This window comes from Muscardinus avellanarius (assembly GCF_963383645.1).
Source record: "Muscardinus avellanarius genome assembly, chromosome: 4".
Classification (NCBI taxonomy): domain Eukaryota; kingdom Metazoa; phylum Chordata; class Mammalia; order Rodentia; family Gliridae; genus Muscardinus; species Muscardinus avellanarius.
The window spans coordinates 150,185,081-150,200,582 of record NC_137789.1 but is presented as its reverse complement, the minus strand read 5'-3'; the positions used below and the strand labels follow the sequence as shown (position 1 = coordinate 150,200,582).

General features: G+C 43.9%; 1 protein-coding gene across 2 annotated transcripts in view; it reads left to right on the top strand.

The window, feature by feature from the left end:
* The window catches only part of CACUL1 (CDK2 associated cullin domain 1), a gene marked incomplete at both ends in the record, with an annotated part of 63,909 nt that extends 49,470 nt beyond the window's left edge, over nucleotides 1–14,439 (top strand). The window contains 4 exons of one of the 2 annotated variants that reach the window (XM_080695299.1): nucleotides 3,107–3,196; nucleotides 7,111–7,249; nucleotides 13,950–13,993; nucleotides 14,399–14,439. In XM_080695299.1, the coding sequence (XP_080551425.1) occupies nucleotides 3,107–3,196; nucleotides 7,111–7,249; nucleotides 13,950–13,993; nucleotides 14,399–14,439 (314 nt within the window). The remainder of the gene's footprint in view (nucleotides 1–3,106; nucleotides 3,197–7,110; nucleotides 7,250–13,949; nucleotides 13,994–14,398) is intronic. The other variant, XM_080695300.1, reaches the window with a different exon arrangement.
* Nucleotides 14,440–15,502: the final 1,063 nt, after the last annotated feature.

Sequence of the window (15,502 nt, the reverse complement as noted above, 5' to 3'; positions counted from 1 at the left end):
TATAAGTTTCCTGGATCTGTGTATCAACCTCTTGCTCTATATTTGGAAAATTTTCTGCTATTACTTCCTTGAAGAGATTGTTGATCCCTTTGGTATCACTTTCTTTTCCCTCCTCTATTCCAATTATTCTTAGGTTAGCTCTCTTAAGATGGGCCCATATTTCTTCAATGTCAGATTCCTGCTGTTGGATATTTTTTTCTAGATTAGAAACTGTGCATTCATTTTTGGATTGCTCATCTTCTAAGAGCGAGATTCTCTTCTCCATGTGGTCTAATCGGTTGTTTGTGCTTTGAATTGAGGCCTTTACTTCATTAATTGCATCCTTTATCTCTTTTTGGCTCTCTCTGAGTTCTTTTCGAAGCACCTCTATTATTTCTACAGTTATTTTCCTGATTTGATCTTCTAGAAATCTCTGATTTTCTGTTTTATCAGGTTCTGATGTTGTGCGGTTGTGCACATTCATTACTCCAGTGTTATTCCTCTTTCCCATGATTTCGGAGGTTTGTGCCTTTTCTGGGTTCTTCCCTTGGGTCACTATGGCTTCACTTAAGGTGCTCTGGATCTCGAGTCTGTATTATCTCAGACCCCACTACTCCTTTACTGGGTTGTATCACAGAGTCTCCGACCCAGGGAGTCGATAGAGGCTGCTTTAAACTATGGGGGGTGCCAGGTTGCACGTTCTCCTATGGTGTGATATCTCTGCCACCACCACTCCCTCACTGGGTCAAGTCCCAGGAGGCCCAATACTGGGATTTCTCCTCTGTGGCCCGCAATTTGACTCACTGTTCTTGAGTACGCAGATGTAGCTGTACTGGACTCGGTGAATTCACTGCTGCTGCCGCCGCCGGTGGCAATATGGCGCCTCCGCCACGCCCTCGGCCATGAGGCTGGCGTATTTTTTCTTCTCTGGTTTTGATTTCCACTCTGAATCCCTGCAGCGTGTGCTGAGCTCAGCCACTGGGAGCTTTAAATGCTGTCTGCGCCGAAAGATCCCGCCTGGCTGTTCCGCAGCGGCTCACCTGGCTTGCTGTAGCCGTCCGTTGAGTTCGCCGCTGCTGCCGGCAGTATGGCGCTGCTGCCGCGTCCTCGGGCGCGTGTGTCTCCTCTGTGGCCCTGAGCTCTGTTCTCAGTCCACTTTCTCTCTGGAGCCTGGTGGTTTTATTTTGTTTTTCTGGTGATGGTGTTTTCTGGCTATGAAAGGCGCTCTTTTTGTGGTAATGGAGATTGGTTGTTAGCGGGACTCTTAAGCCCCGCTTTTCTCGATCGCCATCTCTCCGGAAGTCCTGAGAAATCTTTTAAATTTTAAACACCGTTTTCCTGAAAAGAGTTTAGGTAGAGAAGGTGTTAGTGAAATGAGTAATCTTTTATTATTGGATGTGATTATTTTCAGTTAATTTATCCCAAGTGAATTTTGTGTTTCTTATATAATTTAATGTTTATATATGTCCTTCATAGCCATTACAGTTGACATAGAGGATTAGAGTCAGGATGGAGTTGTTGCAAAGGCAGGTCTTGGCTACATGATGAGTATGGGTAGAACATGAAGAAGCAGGGAACAGGCTCCCACTGCGGGCTCAGTGGTCAGAAAGTAAGAAGAGGGATTAGCAGAGAGAGCTTGGATCTGGGCTCACGCTGAATTAGAGGGAACCTTGAGTACAAGAGACTTTTAGACAACATTTAGGATTTCAGTTTTTGAACACTCTTTTAAAGCAGCATGATTTTCTGATATGCTGGATCATTTACTCCCCTTAAAATTGATCTGTGCCTTTCAGAATTGTGACTGTCTGTGCCAATAGCATTGGAAGGATAAGCTTGAACTGTGTGCTTCTGATGGCCTTCCTCATACAGGTTCAGATCGGAACTGTAAAATCTCTGTTGCCAAGTCTGGCGGTGTTCCCATTTTTAGAAAGACATCGATAGAGGAGACATTATATTTCATTACAAGTCTGGCTTAAGAGTAAAATGATGCCAAAATAGCATTTTAGGTCAGTGATATCTGCTATATTTACTGGAGTTTGTTTGAATCTGTTACTGATGGCATTACTTGAACTCACTTAAAAATAAAATGTTTAGATAAAACGTAGAGCAGTAAAGCCAGGCGTGGGGGCACATGCCTGTAATCCCAGCACTTGGGAGGCTGAGATGGGGACTGCAGGTTCAAGACCAGCCTCAACAATTAAGCAAGACTCTCAGCAAATTCATGAAACCCTGTTTCAAAAGAAAAACTAAAAGGGCTGTGGGTGTAGCTCGCAGGTGGCCTGCTCCCAAGTTCAGTCCTACTACCACACCCATACAAATAAGGCAGAGCCGTAGGGAACCTCGGGAGGACTGACCCTGTTCTTACAGCCAGGGTTATGTTGTTACGAAAGGGGAAAAAGGAGGAAGATGAGTCTTCATCTCCCAAAGCTTTAGGAATAAAGTATTCGCATAGGTAGCCTTTGCGAAAATGGGTCTGTCTCTGGCCAGTTACTAAAATTGTGATAGGTTAAGCACCCGAAATCCAAAGCCCGAAATCCAGAATGCTCTTTTTGAGCAGGACAGGTTTTGGAACTCTTTGAGCAGGACAGGTTTTGGAATTTCTCAGGTTTATTTTTTTTATTTTGGGATGTTCAGCCAGTAAAATCTAAGCAAATATTCCAGAATACAGAAACTCTGAAATCTGAAGTACTTCCGATCCCATGCATTTCAGGTAAAGGGCACTTAACCTGTAAAATGCAAAGAGCCTTAAATATGGTGAGTTGGGGGAAGGAGAGATGGTCGAGGGAGTTTGGCATAGGATATTTTATTCCCCAAATACAAAGGAAGCACTTGGACCTCGCTCACTGAGAGCCTGAGAGCGGCTGTTTCTGGAAGCCTGCCCTCTAGGCAAGAGTCCACCGCTGATTCTTTGCCCTCCGTGCTGCGGCGTCTTCCCCTGGCGCCTAGTCGATGGAGCTACTGCAGTTCTGTGTTTGTTTTAACTCTGCGTAAACTCTTGATTTGTGCTCTTGTGCTGTTCTTTTCTTGGACTTGTTTGGCCCTCGGTCTTTGAGAGAAATAATGATGGAAACCTTCACAACCAGTAAGTGTTACAAGCTTTTTAACCTTTTTCTCTTTTTTTTCTCAGCTTTACTTTTAGAAGCCCAGTCAACACCATTTCAGGTCACACCTTCAACGATGGCAAATATTGTGAAAGGCCTGTATACTCTCAGACCAGGTAAACATCTGTCATGTCTGTTGAGATTGGACCTGTTTGGTTTTTTGTGTTATATTACAGCCTTATTCCAAAGGCCACTGGCTGTGTCTCTTTGTGAGGCCTAATGCTATTTATTTGCTGTAGCAAAATAAAAAATAAAAAAAATCGAGTGATCTTCATCAGTGTGAAATGTAAAATTAAAACTGACTGGGAACTCTTTCTCTACTAGTGAAAAACAGCTAGTTTGCCTTTTATATGCTCTGTGAGGGAAAAACAAGAAGTAATTTTTAGGAGACCCCTGCCCCCCCTTTTTTGGTGGTACTTGGGGTTGAACCAGGGATGCTCTACCACTGAACTGTACCTCCAGTTCTTTTTTTCAGATTTTTTATTTTGAGTCAGGTCTTGATAAGTCGATGGGACTAGCCTTAAATTTGTGATCTTCCTGCCTTGGCCTCCCAAGGTGTCTGGGAATACAGGTAAGCACCACCATGCCCAGGTCTTATAAGATACACTTTGGATAAAATTGAATCATTCCAGATAATGGAGGGGAAATCTCAGCAAAGCTAGAATGGAAGGATAGGAGAGGAAGCAAGCTGAGGTTGTTCAATGGAGGAGCTACATACGAATCTGTGTAATAGTATAAATATAGCAGGGTCAACCTGGACACTCTAAGGGGAATGGGAGGGGAGAGGGCACCAAGCACAATCTAAATGTACACCATTTTCAATATGTTCCACATATAAATAAAATAAAATATGGAAAAAAATTAAAAAAAAATAAATCATCTCATGTTTGGTCTTAATTTGTTTTTCTTGTTAGGGAGTGTCTCTTCCTGCCCCATGCTGCAAATACACACAGACATGCGCATTCAAACTTCCAGCGTCTTAGGCCTAGTATGTTGACTTGCAAGGACTCCAGAAGTGGTAAAGCCACAGGCATTTCAGGAAGGTGTTTTGAGAGGAAACATAATCAGAGATTACATTATTCAAAGGCATGGTTTGTAAATTACTGATAAATCCTAAATAAAAACATTGTAGCTGCAATTACATTGTAGCAAGAAGATGCTAAATTTGAGGCCATCCTGGGCAATTTAGAAAGACCCTGTCTCAGAATAAAAATATAAAGGGCTGAGAATGAAGCTCAGCGGTAGAGTGTCCTTGCATTCAGTCCCCAGTACCAGGAAGAAAGAAAGAAAGAAAGAAAGAAAGAGAGAGAGAAAGAAAGAAAGAAAGAAAAGAACCCCCAAAGTACCTTTTTGTCAGTACCTTCCGCTTTGTAAGCCAGATGTATCATAGAGTTGTCTAGCCAATTAAAATTGCTAATGGAGCCAGGCATGGTGGCACAGGTTTGTAATCCCCTAATCCCCGCGCTTGGGAGGCAGAGACAGGAGGATCATGCAGGTTCAAAGCCAGCCTTGCTGGTTTAAAAGAGACCCTATTTCCAAATAAAATATAAAATAGGTCTGGGAGTGTAGCCCGGAGGTAGAAGGGCTTCCAGGAACCCCAGTACCACCAAAAAAATTTTAAAAAAAGCAAAACAATTGAAAACTGGTATGAGGATTTACTATTTTAGAAATACCTTCTTTCTCAGGCCACCTTAAATGATTAGTGACTTCTAGAGGATTTCAGTTTGTTGCTTAGATTTGGATCAAGCACTGAACTCTGCTCTTTACACTTTTTAACAGGAATTGCTTGTATAAAATCATTGCTCTTTTGTAGAAGGTTGCAAAAAATATTTCATTGCCTGCATTCAGTGAACTGCTCATGTTCTGGCTTCTGGGACTTTTGGGTTTCATTTTACTACAGAGGGGGGAAATGGCTCAGGAAAGTTTTTTGTGTGCCGGTTTATGAATTGTTTTTTTATTTTTTATGTTGGAAGGCTTCCAAGGATAGTATGACAAATTATGCCTCCCAAGTAAGGCAACTTTTATCATAAGTAACAAAATGGCAGAATAAAACTAATTACTATGAGTAGAAAAACTCTGGGTAGATTCGTGTTTCTCTAAAAGCTGTTTTACCCTGGTTCGAGCTCCTTTTAATAGGATTCGTGCTACTTGTGCAGGGAATTCTGTATTTGATAATTGTCCTTTTCAAAAGGTGAATTTTATCACAGACTAACCTTTGCTGCCACAGGCATTTCAGAGCTCCTTTTAGACATATTTTGACATTTACATGTCTTTCTAGTTCCCATTATGTTCCTGGGTTATTAAAGCAGTTTTATTCACCTGACTGATTCAGGTTAAAATATTTTTGGAGTTGAATTTTAGACGTAGGAGTTTCTTCCGTCGCAGGGGCCTCCGTGGTCTCTGCAGCTGCGTCCGCGTCGCGTCACCTCGGAAGGTGTTGCACCGGATTCCCGGGCCTCGTCCATCTTTAGACACCTCTTATTTCTCCATCTTTCTTCAGTCACTACCTGAAGTTCAGTGAAGTAGTGGGAACATTTGCCTTCTGACACCTCTGACCGAGTGGCTAGTGGTTTCCTGGCGCCCTGGAGCTGAGACTCCAAAGCTGTGTGTGAGCTGCGCTGGCAGGAGGGCGCTGTTGAGGACATTGTGTCGTGAGTCAGTGCAGGGTTAGTGGACTGGCCCTGCATCATTCAGCCGTTCTTGCTTATTTGCCATCTCTGCCTTAGCCAGGCTCCTGGATACTGTTTAATTTCTACTTTTTGACTTAGCATTGGCCCAGCATTACAGGACATTAAATGTGGCTTTTCCAGATTTAGAATTATTAACGTTTTTTTTTTTTTTTGGTGGTACTGGGGTTCCTGGAAGCCCTTTTACCTCCAGGCTACACTCCCAGACCTATTTTATACTTTTTAAAATTTGGAAACAGGGTCTTTTAAGCCAGCACGGCTGGCTTCGAACTTGTGTGATCCTCCTGTCTCCGCTTCCCAAGCACGGGGATTACAAGCGTGCGCCACCACTCCTGGCAGAATTATTAACAGTTTTAAAAGTAGGCTTACCGGTTTAAAGAGCATTGACTTTTTTTTTTTTTTTTTTTTTTTTGCTATAAGGCAAATTAGTTTACAAAAGAGAAATTTTAAAAGGGCTAAGTTACAAGAGGCTGCAAAGGGCTAACAGTGCTGTAATTGAGGACCACTGACATGGAAGGGGAGAGTGGTTTTGTGGCGCCCTTGATGCTGATGGGCATTATGTACACGTAGTGTCCACTGAGGTGGGGAAGAGTGCTTATTTTGGGTTGAATTTCACTGAATATTAACGTGTGTGTGTGTGTTCTATGAATTATCCGTTCCTGTCTTTCACTCATTTATTTGGTCTTGCTGAGTTGCACAAATACTTCATAATAGGGATATGTTTGTCTTCATAGCATAGCCATGGTTTTCGTGACCAGTGAAAATGTTTTTCTGTGACGTCTGTCTTTTTGTTTTCTATAGATTATTCTCTTGATCTTTTTCTTAGCAGTTTGATAACCACTTCATTTTCTTTTCCTGCTGTATGTGTGTGTGCACAATTTATTGTAATACATTCCAGTGTTCCCCACTTCTTTTTTGTATTGCTTCCTTTGAATAAGTCGACTTATTTTCGTATTCTGTAGTGTTTTGTCCCCAGGCCAGCATATTGTTTTAATTCATGGCTGATCTCTCCCCCAGCCTCTTCCTAAGTTCCCTCCCACTCAGAATTCTTTGGTATTCACATTCATGCGTTCCTCCATATTTAGAATTTTCAACAAGCTTCATTCAGAAGTTCCCTAGAGATGTTCAGTAAATTCTGTTAAATCAGTAAAATGTAAAAGTGTCTGCGTTCTTCATACTGTAAATTATTTTTCGAAAGGAAATATAACTTCTTTGTGTGTTGGAATTACGTCAGTTTTTTCCCCCATGTTTTATATTTGGTTTAATATATTTTTGTTCTTTAAACCAAAGAAAACTTTCCCTTTTCCATTTAATTTGTCTATGTGATTTTCCTTTCTTCACAGAGTGGGTTCAGATGGCTCCAACTCTATTTTCTAAATTTATTCCAAACATTCTCCCTCCGGCAGTGGAATCTGAACTTTCTGAATACGCTGCTCAAGACCAGAAACTTCAAAGAGAACTTATACAGAACGGTTTTACAAGGCAAGTTGTTTTTTCTTTGGTGATGAAATATGTCTCATTCTTTAGGCAGCTTTGATGTGACCAGAGAGGTGCGCCGTGGTCCTCAGGGAGGGTCCCTGTCCGGGGGCCCAGCTCGGCTGCGGGAGCAGCTCGCCCTCGTCTGCAGCGGGCTGAACCAGCTCCCAGGGCAGGGGAGCTGCTCTTCAGTGCGTTGTGAAGGAGGGACCCATGGTGGGCGGTTAGGGAGCAGCCTCCACTCTCTCCAGCTCAACCCTTACTCTTAAATGTGTGCAGGGAGCGACAGTGTTAAATTCTATGACCATTGCAGTGTACTTTTTAAACTATTTTTCTTTTTTTGGTGGTACTGGCGATGGAACCTAAGGGTACTCTACCTCCGAGCTACATCCCCAGGCCTATTTCTTAGTCTTTTTATTTTTTTTTTTTTAACGGGGTCTGAACAGTGTATTTTTATGACTACATTGGCAACGAGGCTTTACGTTCTATAATTCAGATCCCTAAGTTCTCTATTTTTTTTTTTTGTCTGTTTGTTCTTAAAAACCATAAATTCGTCTCACTTACTTTTGGTGTGTACACTTATTTTTCTAAAAAAATAAAATCCTGTATAGTTTTTTGAATTAAAATAAATTAATATAAAAAGTTTGAGATTCCGTATGGGAAAATAACCTGTTATGTCATCTAAACATTTAAGGACACAGTAATATCTTACATTTTCATATTTCTAGCACTTTTACATGTCTTCTCTTATTTGAACCCTTGGCATTAAAGAAGAAGGAAGACACGGCTGAGTCACAAATAATAGATTGTTGACTCATTTATCTAGTAGGGTTTGGGATGGGTATTTCTCTTCCACAGATTCTGAGTTCAAACTGAGTTTCAGAAAAACTGTTACTGACCAGGCTCATGCTTACTAAGTCTCCATTTCAACACAGGTTAGACAAGAAAGCAGATCGCTCTGTTACTGTCCCTGCTGAGTCGTGGCTGGGCATCTCTTCCATCCTTTTGTCCTGGGTGGTCACGTTCCTGTCGTAGTGGGGGCATGAAGTGCTACCTCATCCTTTGCCTCGTGCCTGGCGGCTTGGCCTGGAAGGGCCTAGAGAGCTGTGGACAGGCCAGGTGTGGACAGGCCAGGTGGCCCTGACCTCCTTGAAACTCAGGAAAGACCGGCCACTGAGAAATGCTGGAAGGTTCCTTAGCTGGCATTTCTCCTTGATGTCAAGGGGTCTGGTTTCCTGGTGTTAATTAGTATTTCTAGCATGTTTTCATGCATAGGATGAGATAATTTAATGCCATAATAGTTTTGCTCACTTGTATTTATATGATTCAAAAGTGAAAATGATGTAAAAAGTGTACAGTGACAAGTTCGCTCCCACTTACCTCCCATCCTCCCCTCCCCATATTAACTAAACCGATAATGATTATTATCAGTTTCTTGTGATTTCTCCCAGTACTATTTATATACAGATATAACCTAACACAAAATATACCCTTTTGTTAGTTTTTTACACATTTCATTGTGTGAATAGATGAGAAATGCGATGGCCTGTTTAACCGGTCCTCCTCCGTAGTTGGCCTCTTCGTATTTCCAGTCTTGATGTTGCTGGCGGTGTTGCAGTGAAGAGCTGAGTGCATGCTCAATTTTGTATCTGTTGCGGGTATCTAGAGAGGAGGCTCCCGAGTGGGATGGCTGGGTCAGGGCAAGCGCAGTTGCTAACGTGACTGCCAGTGCCAATTGTCCTGCGCAGGGCGTGCGCTTTTGCATACTCACCAGTAAATTTGAAGGCCCTTGTTCTTCCTGGCCTTGGTTGTACAGTATATCATTGTACTCCGGGATTTTTGCCAATCTAGCAAGTGGAAAGTAGTTGCTCAGAATTGGTTTGGTCTATTTCTTGTATTTTGAGTAAAGCTGAGCATATTTTAATATGTTTGTATTTCTTTTACTGCAAGCTGGCTGTTTATGTTCTTGGCTTAGTTTTGTTGTTTTTTTTGTTGTTTTTTTTTTGTTTGATTTTTTTTTTTGGTGGTACTGGGGGTGGAAACCAGACCTATTTTATACTTTATTTGGAACAGGGTCTCACCAGGTTGCTGAGAGCCTCACTAAGTAGGTGAGGGTGGCTTCGAACCTGTGAGATCCTCCTGTCTTAGTCTCCCAAGCACTGGGATTAAAGCGTGCGCCACCACGCCCGGCTCTTTGCTTAGTTTTCTATTAGCTGGGCTTTCCCCTGCCTCCCCCACCCTTGATTCTTGGGAGCTCTTTCTATAGTGAAAAAACCAGTTCTTAGTCCAAGTTAAGATAGATTTTAGATTTTAGTTCACAATTTGTGCTTTGACTTTCTTATATTGGCTCTTTGTTTTAAGTCATGCAAAAGTGTTTTTATTTTTGTGCAACTATACCAAGTTCATAGGAGGTTTTGTGGCTTACACACATAGTGTGACTTATATTTAAAAAGGTTTCTTTAAATATTTTCAGATAAATACAAAATAATCTGAGTATAGTTTCTGTGTTGCTTTTATTCGTATTTTGAGTGTTTATAATTGTAGAGGTAAGTTTATTGATTCCTTTTTAGAAATCAGCCTTGTGAAACCTTGCATTTCTATGAAGCAGTAAAAGAATATAGCTCTTGTGGACTTCTCTGAGCACCTCAAGTGTACCTTCCAGAATAGGGTGCGAACTGCTCAGACACGTCCAGAGACACTTCCAATCCTGATCTTGAAGCTGGAACAAGACAGCAGGGGCAGGACTGCTGTTTTTGTGTAGCAGCTCTTACAGCGAGATTTGTGAGGGATGAGAAAGTAACTGGCCTGTGAGTGCTGCCGCAGCTTGCCTTTGTACTCGAGGACTAACGTGACTCTGGCCAGGGCCAGTGCGGTGTGTTCAGGGAAATGCCTTGGATGTGGGCATGAATTTGAATTTTTGTTTCTCTTTTTTATTTTATTGATTGATTGATTTATTGATTGATTTTGGTGGTACTGGGGATGGAATCCTTCTCTGGGCTACACTCCCAGACCTATTTTATATTTTTATTTGGAAACAGGGTCTCTTAAGCCAGCGAGGCTGGCTTCGAAGCTGCGCAATCCTCCTGTCTCCGCCTCCCAAGCGCGGGGATTACAAGCGTGTGCCACCACGCCTGGCCTCTTTTTTTTATATTTTATTTTTATGTTTTTGTGGTACTGGGACGGAACTCAGGGGCATTGTACCTCCGAGCTACACCCCCAGCCCTATTTTTTAGTCTTTTTAGTTTTGAAACAGGGTCTCACTAAGTTGCCAAGGGACTCCCTTAAGTAGCTGAGGCTGTCCGCAAACCGCGCTCCTCCAGTCTCTGCCTCTGGAATGCTGGGATCACAAGTGTACGCCACCACGCTCGGTTTAATTTTTGTTTTTCTTAGAGGAATTTTTTAATATGACTTTTAGTGAGAGTTAAACTTTAGGCAGTATTCCAAGAGGTGGATAAGATTAAAATGTCCTGTTTTACAAACTCACTGGGCCATTTCATAACTAGATCAACACTTTGTTACAGCCCTGTATGAGGACTGGACTCTGCCTCATGCACCGTTGTGACCGGTGCTTGGCACAGAGCGCCCCACCAGCGCAGATATCTGTGCCCGTCCTGAGCCCGCTCACATGGGCCAAGGACGGGCATGTGCCCTGTGCTGCTGCTGTGGAAGGCCTCGTGCATGGACCTCCCACATTCTGCCCTGGCAAATTTAAGGGTTTTTTTTTGGGGGGGGGAGGGGTCATTATTTGCTTAGGATTGTTTGGGAAGAAATAGTGTTCACTGTTAGAAAACAACTCTTATATAATACAGCACAGGCTCTTTAATAGGAGTATCGTTACTGGCTTTCTTACATGAGCAGTCATTTTGTGGTTTCAGTGTTGCAGACTAACTTCTCATTTAAGATGAGGTTCTGCTGTTCTGATTAGGGTTCCTGAATAGGCTTCCTGAGGAAGCCCTTGAAATGTTCTGAAATAATAATTGATATGTTGTCGAATCTTCCTAAGCAGTTAGTGGACAGATTCGCATCTGAGCTGGAGTTTTCGTGAAATAAGATCATTAGGTAGATGGAAATGTGGAAATGGAGGGTACACTTAATTCAAAGCTAGTTAACACGTAGGCCAAAGCACCCTTTTCTTTTTCTCCTACTTAATTGAATTGATTGGGGAGGGGCAGCAGTTTGATGTCTGTGGTAAACAATTACATGGAAGAGAAGTTTATCTGAGAACTTAGGAATGCAGGACCTCATCCAGCGCCTCCTCATTCAGACTGATCTTTGGTCCCCTGCAAAGGGTATTCAAATAACTTGTAGAGGCCAATAAAATGCCTTTTTTTTTTTTTTTGAACCCAGGGACCTTCTACGAACCCCGGGCTACACTCCCAGACCTATTTTATACTTTATTTGGAAACAGGGTCTCACTAAGTTGCCGAGAGCCTCACTAAGTAGCTGAGGTTGGCTTCGAACCTGTGCGATCCTCCTGTCTCAGCCTCCCAAGCGCGGGGATTACAAGTGACTACGCCTCTTTCCAGAATGAAATGGAATGTTGTGGAAGTGTCACTGGTTTTTTAGCTGAGAGGTTCACCCTCAAATTGGGCTTTTGTGTTTAGTAGCTGGGACCTGCTTTTGAGGACAGCTTATAGCCATGAAGACTGTAAGATCGGGTAGGCACGCATCACGGTTTTTTTTTTTTTCTGCCTGCTCTGGTTTTCACATCTGTATTTTTCTCCTGTTATTTGTGCATATTTGGTTTCTATTTGATTGTTGAGAGCTACATATGTAATAGTCAAGATTCCAGATATAAGATCTCGTCTCTTTTTGAGCAGCATTAATTTGTTGCGTAGTACTGTGATTTTAGTAAATAATGAGGTAAGTCACTCCTAGCGTTGGTGAGGTCCTAGGGATTTAGAAAGTGGCCTGAGGGCAGCTCCTAGGGCCCTTCAGATGCAGGACGGCCAGTCCAGGCGCCAGCTCTGTTTGCTGTCTCTAAGCCCTCAGCCTGGGGACGCTCCAGAGGCTGTGCCAGGTGAGCACTGGCCGCCCACAGCCCAGCTGCGCCCTGAGCTGAGGCCCAAGGGGAGAGAAAGGGAGAAGTGGGTATCTCTGAGATCATTCAAAATCTCCTGTTATTACATCATGTCTGAGTAAGCAGTGGTTTGGTAATTGAGCTCTTATGCTTTATTGTTTGGGTAATTGAAGTATTGAAATAGGAAATAATTACTCAGTCTATCATTTTAATAATTCACCTGTTAGACTTGTTCATCAAGTGTTTGCCGCTGTAGGCTCAGGGTGGGCAAGGTAGGCAAAGTCACAGCTTCCTTAGAGCTTACTCGTAATGTGGAGACAAAAGGAAAGCATGTAAGAATGTAAATGATTTCCAGTACTCGTAAGTGTGATAAAGAAACCTAAGCAGAGAGGAGCCAGGCATGGTGGCATAACTTGTCATCCCAGCACTTGGGAGGCTGAGCCAGGACATGGGCCCTCCGCCACTTAGCGAGACCCTGTTTCAAAATCAGAAATAAAATGGGCCCGTGTAGCTCAGAGGTAAAATGTCATGGGGTTTAGTGCCTCGTACTGCAAATAAATAAGTAAACAAAGACATAAATAAATACATAAATACATGGGAGTGTGAGTTGTTCAGGGGACATAAGGGAGTGCCCCCACGGGGGAGATGCTTGTGGGGTGGAGGATGCAGAGACGGCCGTGCCAGCCTGGGGGTGAGAGGGCTCCTCAGGACAAGAGCTGATGTGTCCAAGGGGGCAGACAGAGCAGGGGGCTGCAGTGCACTGAACAGGGCTGGAGGTGGTGGGAACCGGGGCTGGAGGAGAGGCAGGAGGCCGGTCACTGGCTGGGAAATGAGTTGGATTGATCTTAACCGTAATGGGAAGCCAAGAAGGGCTTTAGTCAGGGTGGGAGCTGACCCATGCTCTTCCGTACGATCATTCTGGATCTTGTGTAGACTGATAAGGCCCCTGCGGTTGTGTAGGGGGAGATGTAGGGGCTTGGGTCGAGATCGTAGCAGTGGAGTGAAAGCGGAGTGGTTGAACTCAGGGTTATGTTTCATCACCGTGCTCCAGGTGAAGGAAAGAGGAATCCAGGGTGACCCAGAATGCTGCCTGAGTACTGTGTGGGTGGTGGTGCCATTTACTAAGATGAAAGACTGGGGAAGGAGTGGGGAGGGGAGGAATCGGTTGTTTTCTGGCCAGGGTAAGTTTGCAGCAGGCAGTTAGACCTGTAAGAGGCAGTGGACGAAGCTGGAGCCTTGCGTAGAAAGCTGGGAGCCCTGCCTCGTGGAGGAGTTTGAAAGCCACAGGTTCAGAGTTTTCAAAGGCTTTAACAGATTTTGGGTTCAATAGGGCTTCTATATAGGGGACAATTTCTTATATTCCTGTCTATTTCATATTCGAAATTTGCCCTACTATATGTAGGTCACTAGGAACGTTGCTAGCGGAGCCCAGATTTGCTTTCAGAGACACATTTAGTCTGCACTTATTTGTAGAACTCAGTATAAACCATCCTTATAGATAGTCCTGTATTTAATTACTATTCTAGGTTACAGATGACTCCGCTCATGTTTAATCTCTATTTTAAAACAGGATGTTTGGTTCAAACTGAAATGGCTGCTGCACTTCCACTCTCAGTTATGCCCATTCACTCCTGCTCTTTTGGTGTGGGAGGGAATCCTGACTGCCTCCTCTTTTTTTCTCCCTAGGGGTGACCAGTCCCGGAAGAGAGCTGGGGATGAGTTGGCCTATAGTAAGTATGGCGTTCCTGCTGTCTTTGGTGGCTTGGGATGGAAGGCAGCCACGATAGCCACGTAGTGGGTGTATTGTGTCCATGGTGTCACTGGTGGTGACACGTGTGCGATGCTGTGTGTGGCCAGCCTCAGGCTGTTCGTAAGCTGAGGCCACTTCGAGGTCCAGCTGCCAAGAGGCCACTGCATATAGTACTTTAATATCTCCAAGGCCCGGCATCAGTCCCTAAGAGTACGGCCCCTTCTGACTTCACTTAGAACCTCCTGATTTTAAAGAGCTGCCATTTGGGTTCCCTCCTTTTCATAAGTGCCGTTTGGGGCTGGGGAGGGGCGAGCCGTGCTGAGCGTGCTGCTCCGCCGCCCTCGCTGCTCCACCCTTCATGCTCTCTCCTGTTCTGTTCTTTCAGACAGCTCATCTGCGTGCGCCGGCTCCCGGGGGTACAGATAGTGAACGTGCTGAATGTACTTTCCTCCCGAAGAGAGGACACACTGGAGCCGCAGAGGCTGTGTTCAGAGCACAGCGGGGCCTGCGGCACTCAGGAGCTCTGTCACTAGGCTGTTCTTGGGAGAAAATGCCGGACTTCTCACTTTGGTTTGTAATTTTAAAAACAAAAGACTAACAAAAAATAACAAAAAACAAAAACAAACAGTTGCTGCTAGACTCGGGGTGATTTTGAAATGGGACAATCTTTTAATGAGTTTATCTACAGATTCTTTGAGGAACAAGCTTCTTGGAAATTGACCATTGCTAAGTGAAATCTGACAGCCAAAGTCAGCAGCTTCCTCCAAAAATGTAAGCTCAGAAGAAGCCTCTGGTGCTTTCGAAGCACTTGTTCTGTTCATTTGCGGACTTGGTACTTCGGCTTATTGGTTTCACATGTCAAGAAACCTTTTGCTTTACAACCGAGCAGATGGTTAAAAACAAACAGTATTTTCACCCATAATCCAAACAACCCCTTTTAAAATACGAGTTGGTCTCTGCTTAGCATTAGGAAATTTTGTTAAGGGAAAACGCTAACTCTGCTTTCACTAGAACCTTCCCCTCATCAGTCCACAACGTTTTCTTCTGTGCCTTGAGCTTTGTGCACTTTGCAACTGTGTGACAGTGTTGTCAGACTCACAACACTCCCCGGAGAAGTTGATGCTGTCCCAAGCCAACCCACCACTAAGTCAGGTGTGACTCCGTAGCAGGAGGCCAGTGAAGTGGGAGGACAGAAACATGTTGCACATCGGTCAGATCTCCCCTGCTGTGCCAGGGCATGTTCATGGCAACGTGGGGACCAGCCCTCCCACAGCAGTCCCCTTCCCCAGGCACTTCCCCTGCCGCGCCGCGCCTCTGGAGTGCGGGAAGGGCGCGCTTCAGCAGGGATGGCGGCACCTCAGCACCAAGGCCCGCCTCTTTTTAATACTGAGGAGACTGTTCAATGCCTTCTGTGACAGTCTAGGAAACAGTGTATTTATTAAAACCAAACATAATCCGTGGTGGGGGGTACCTGATTCATTTCATTTTA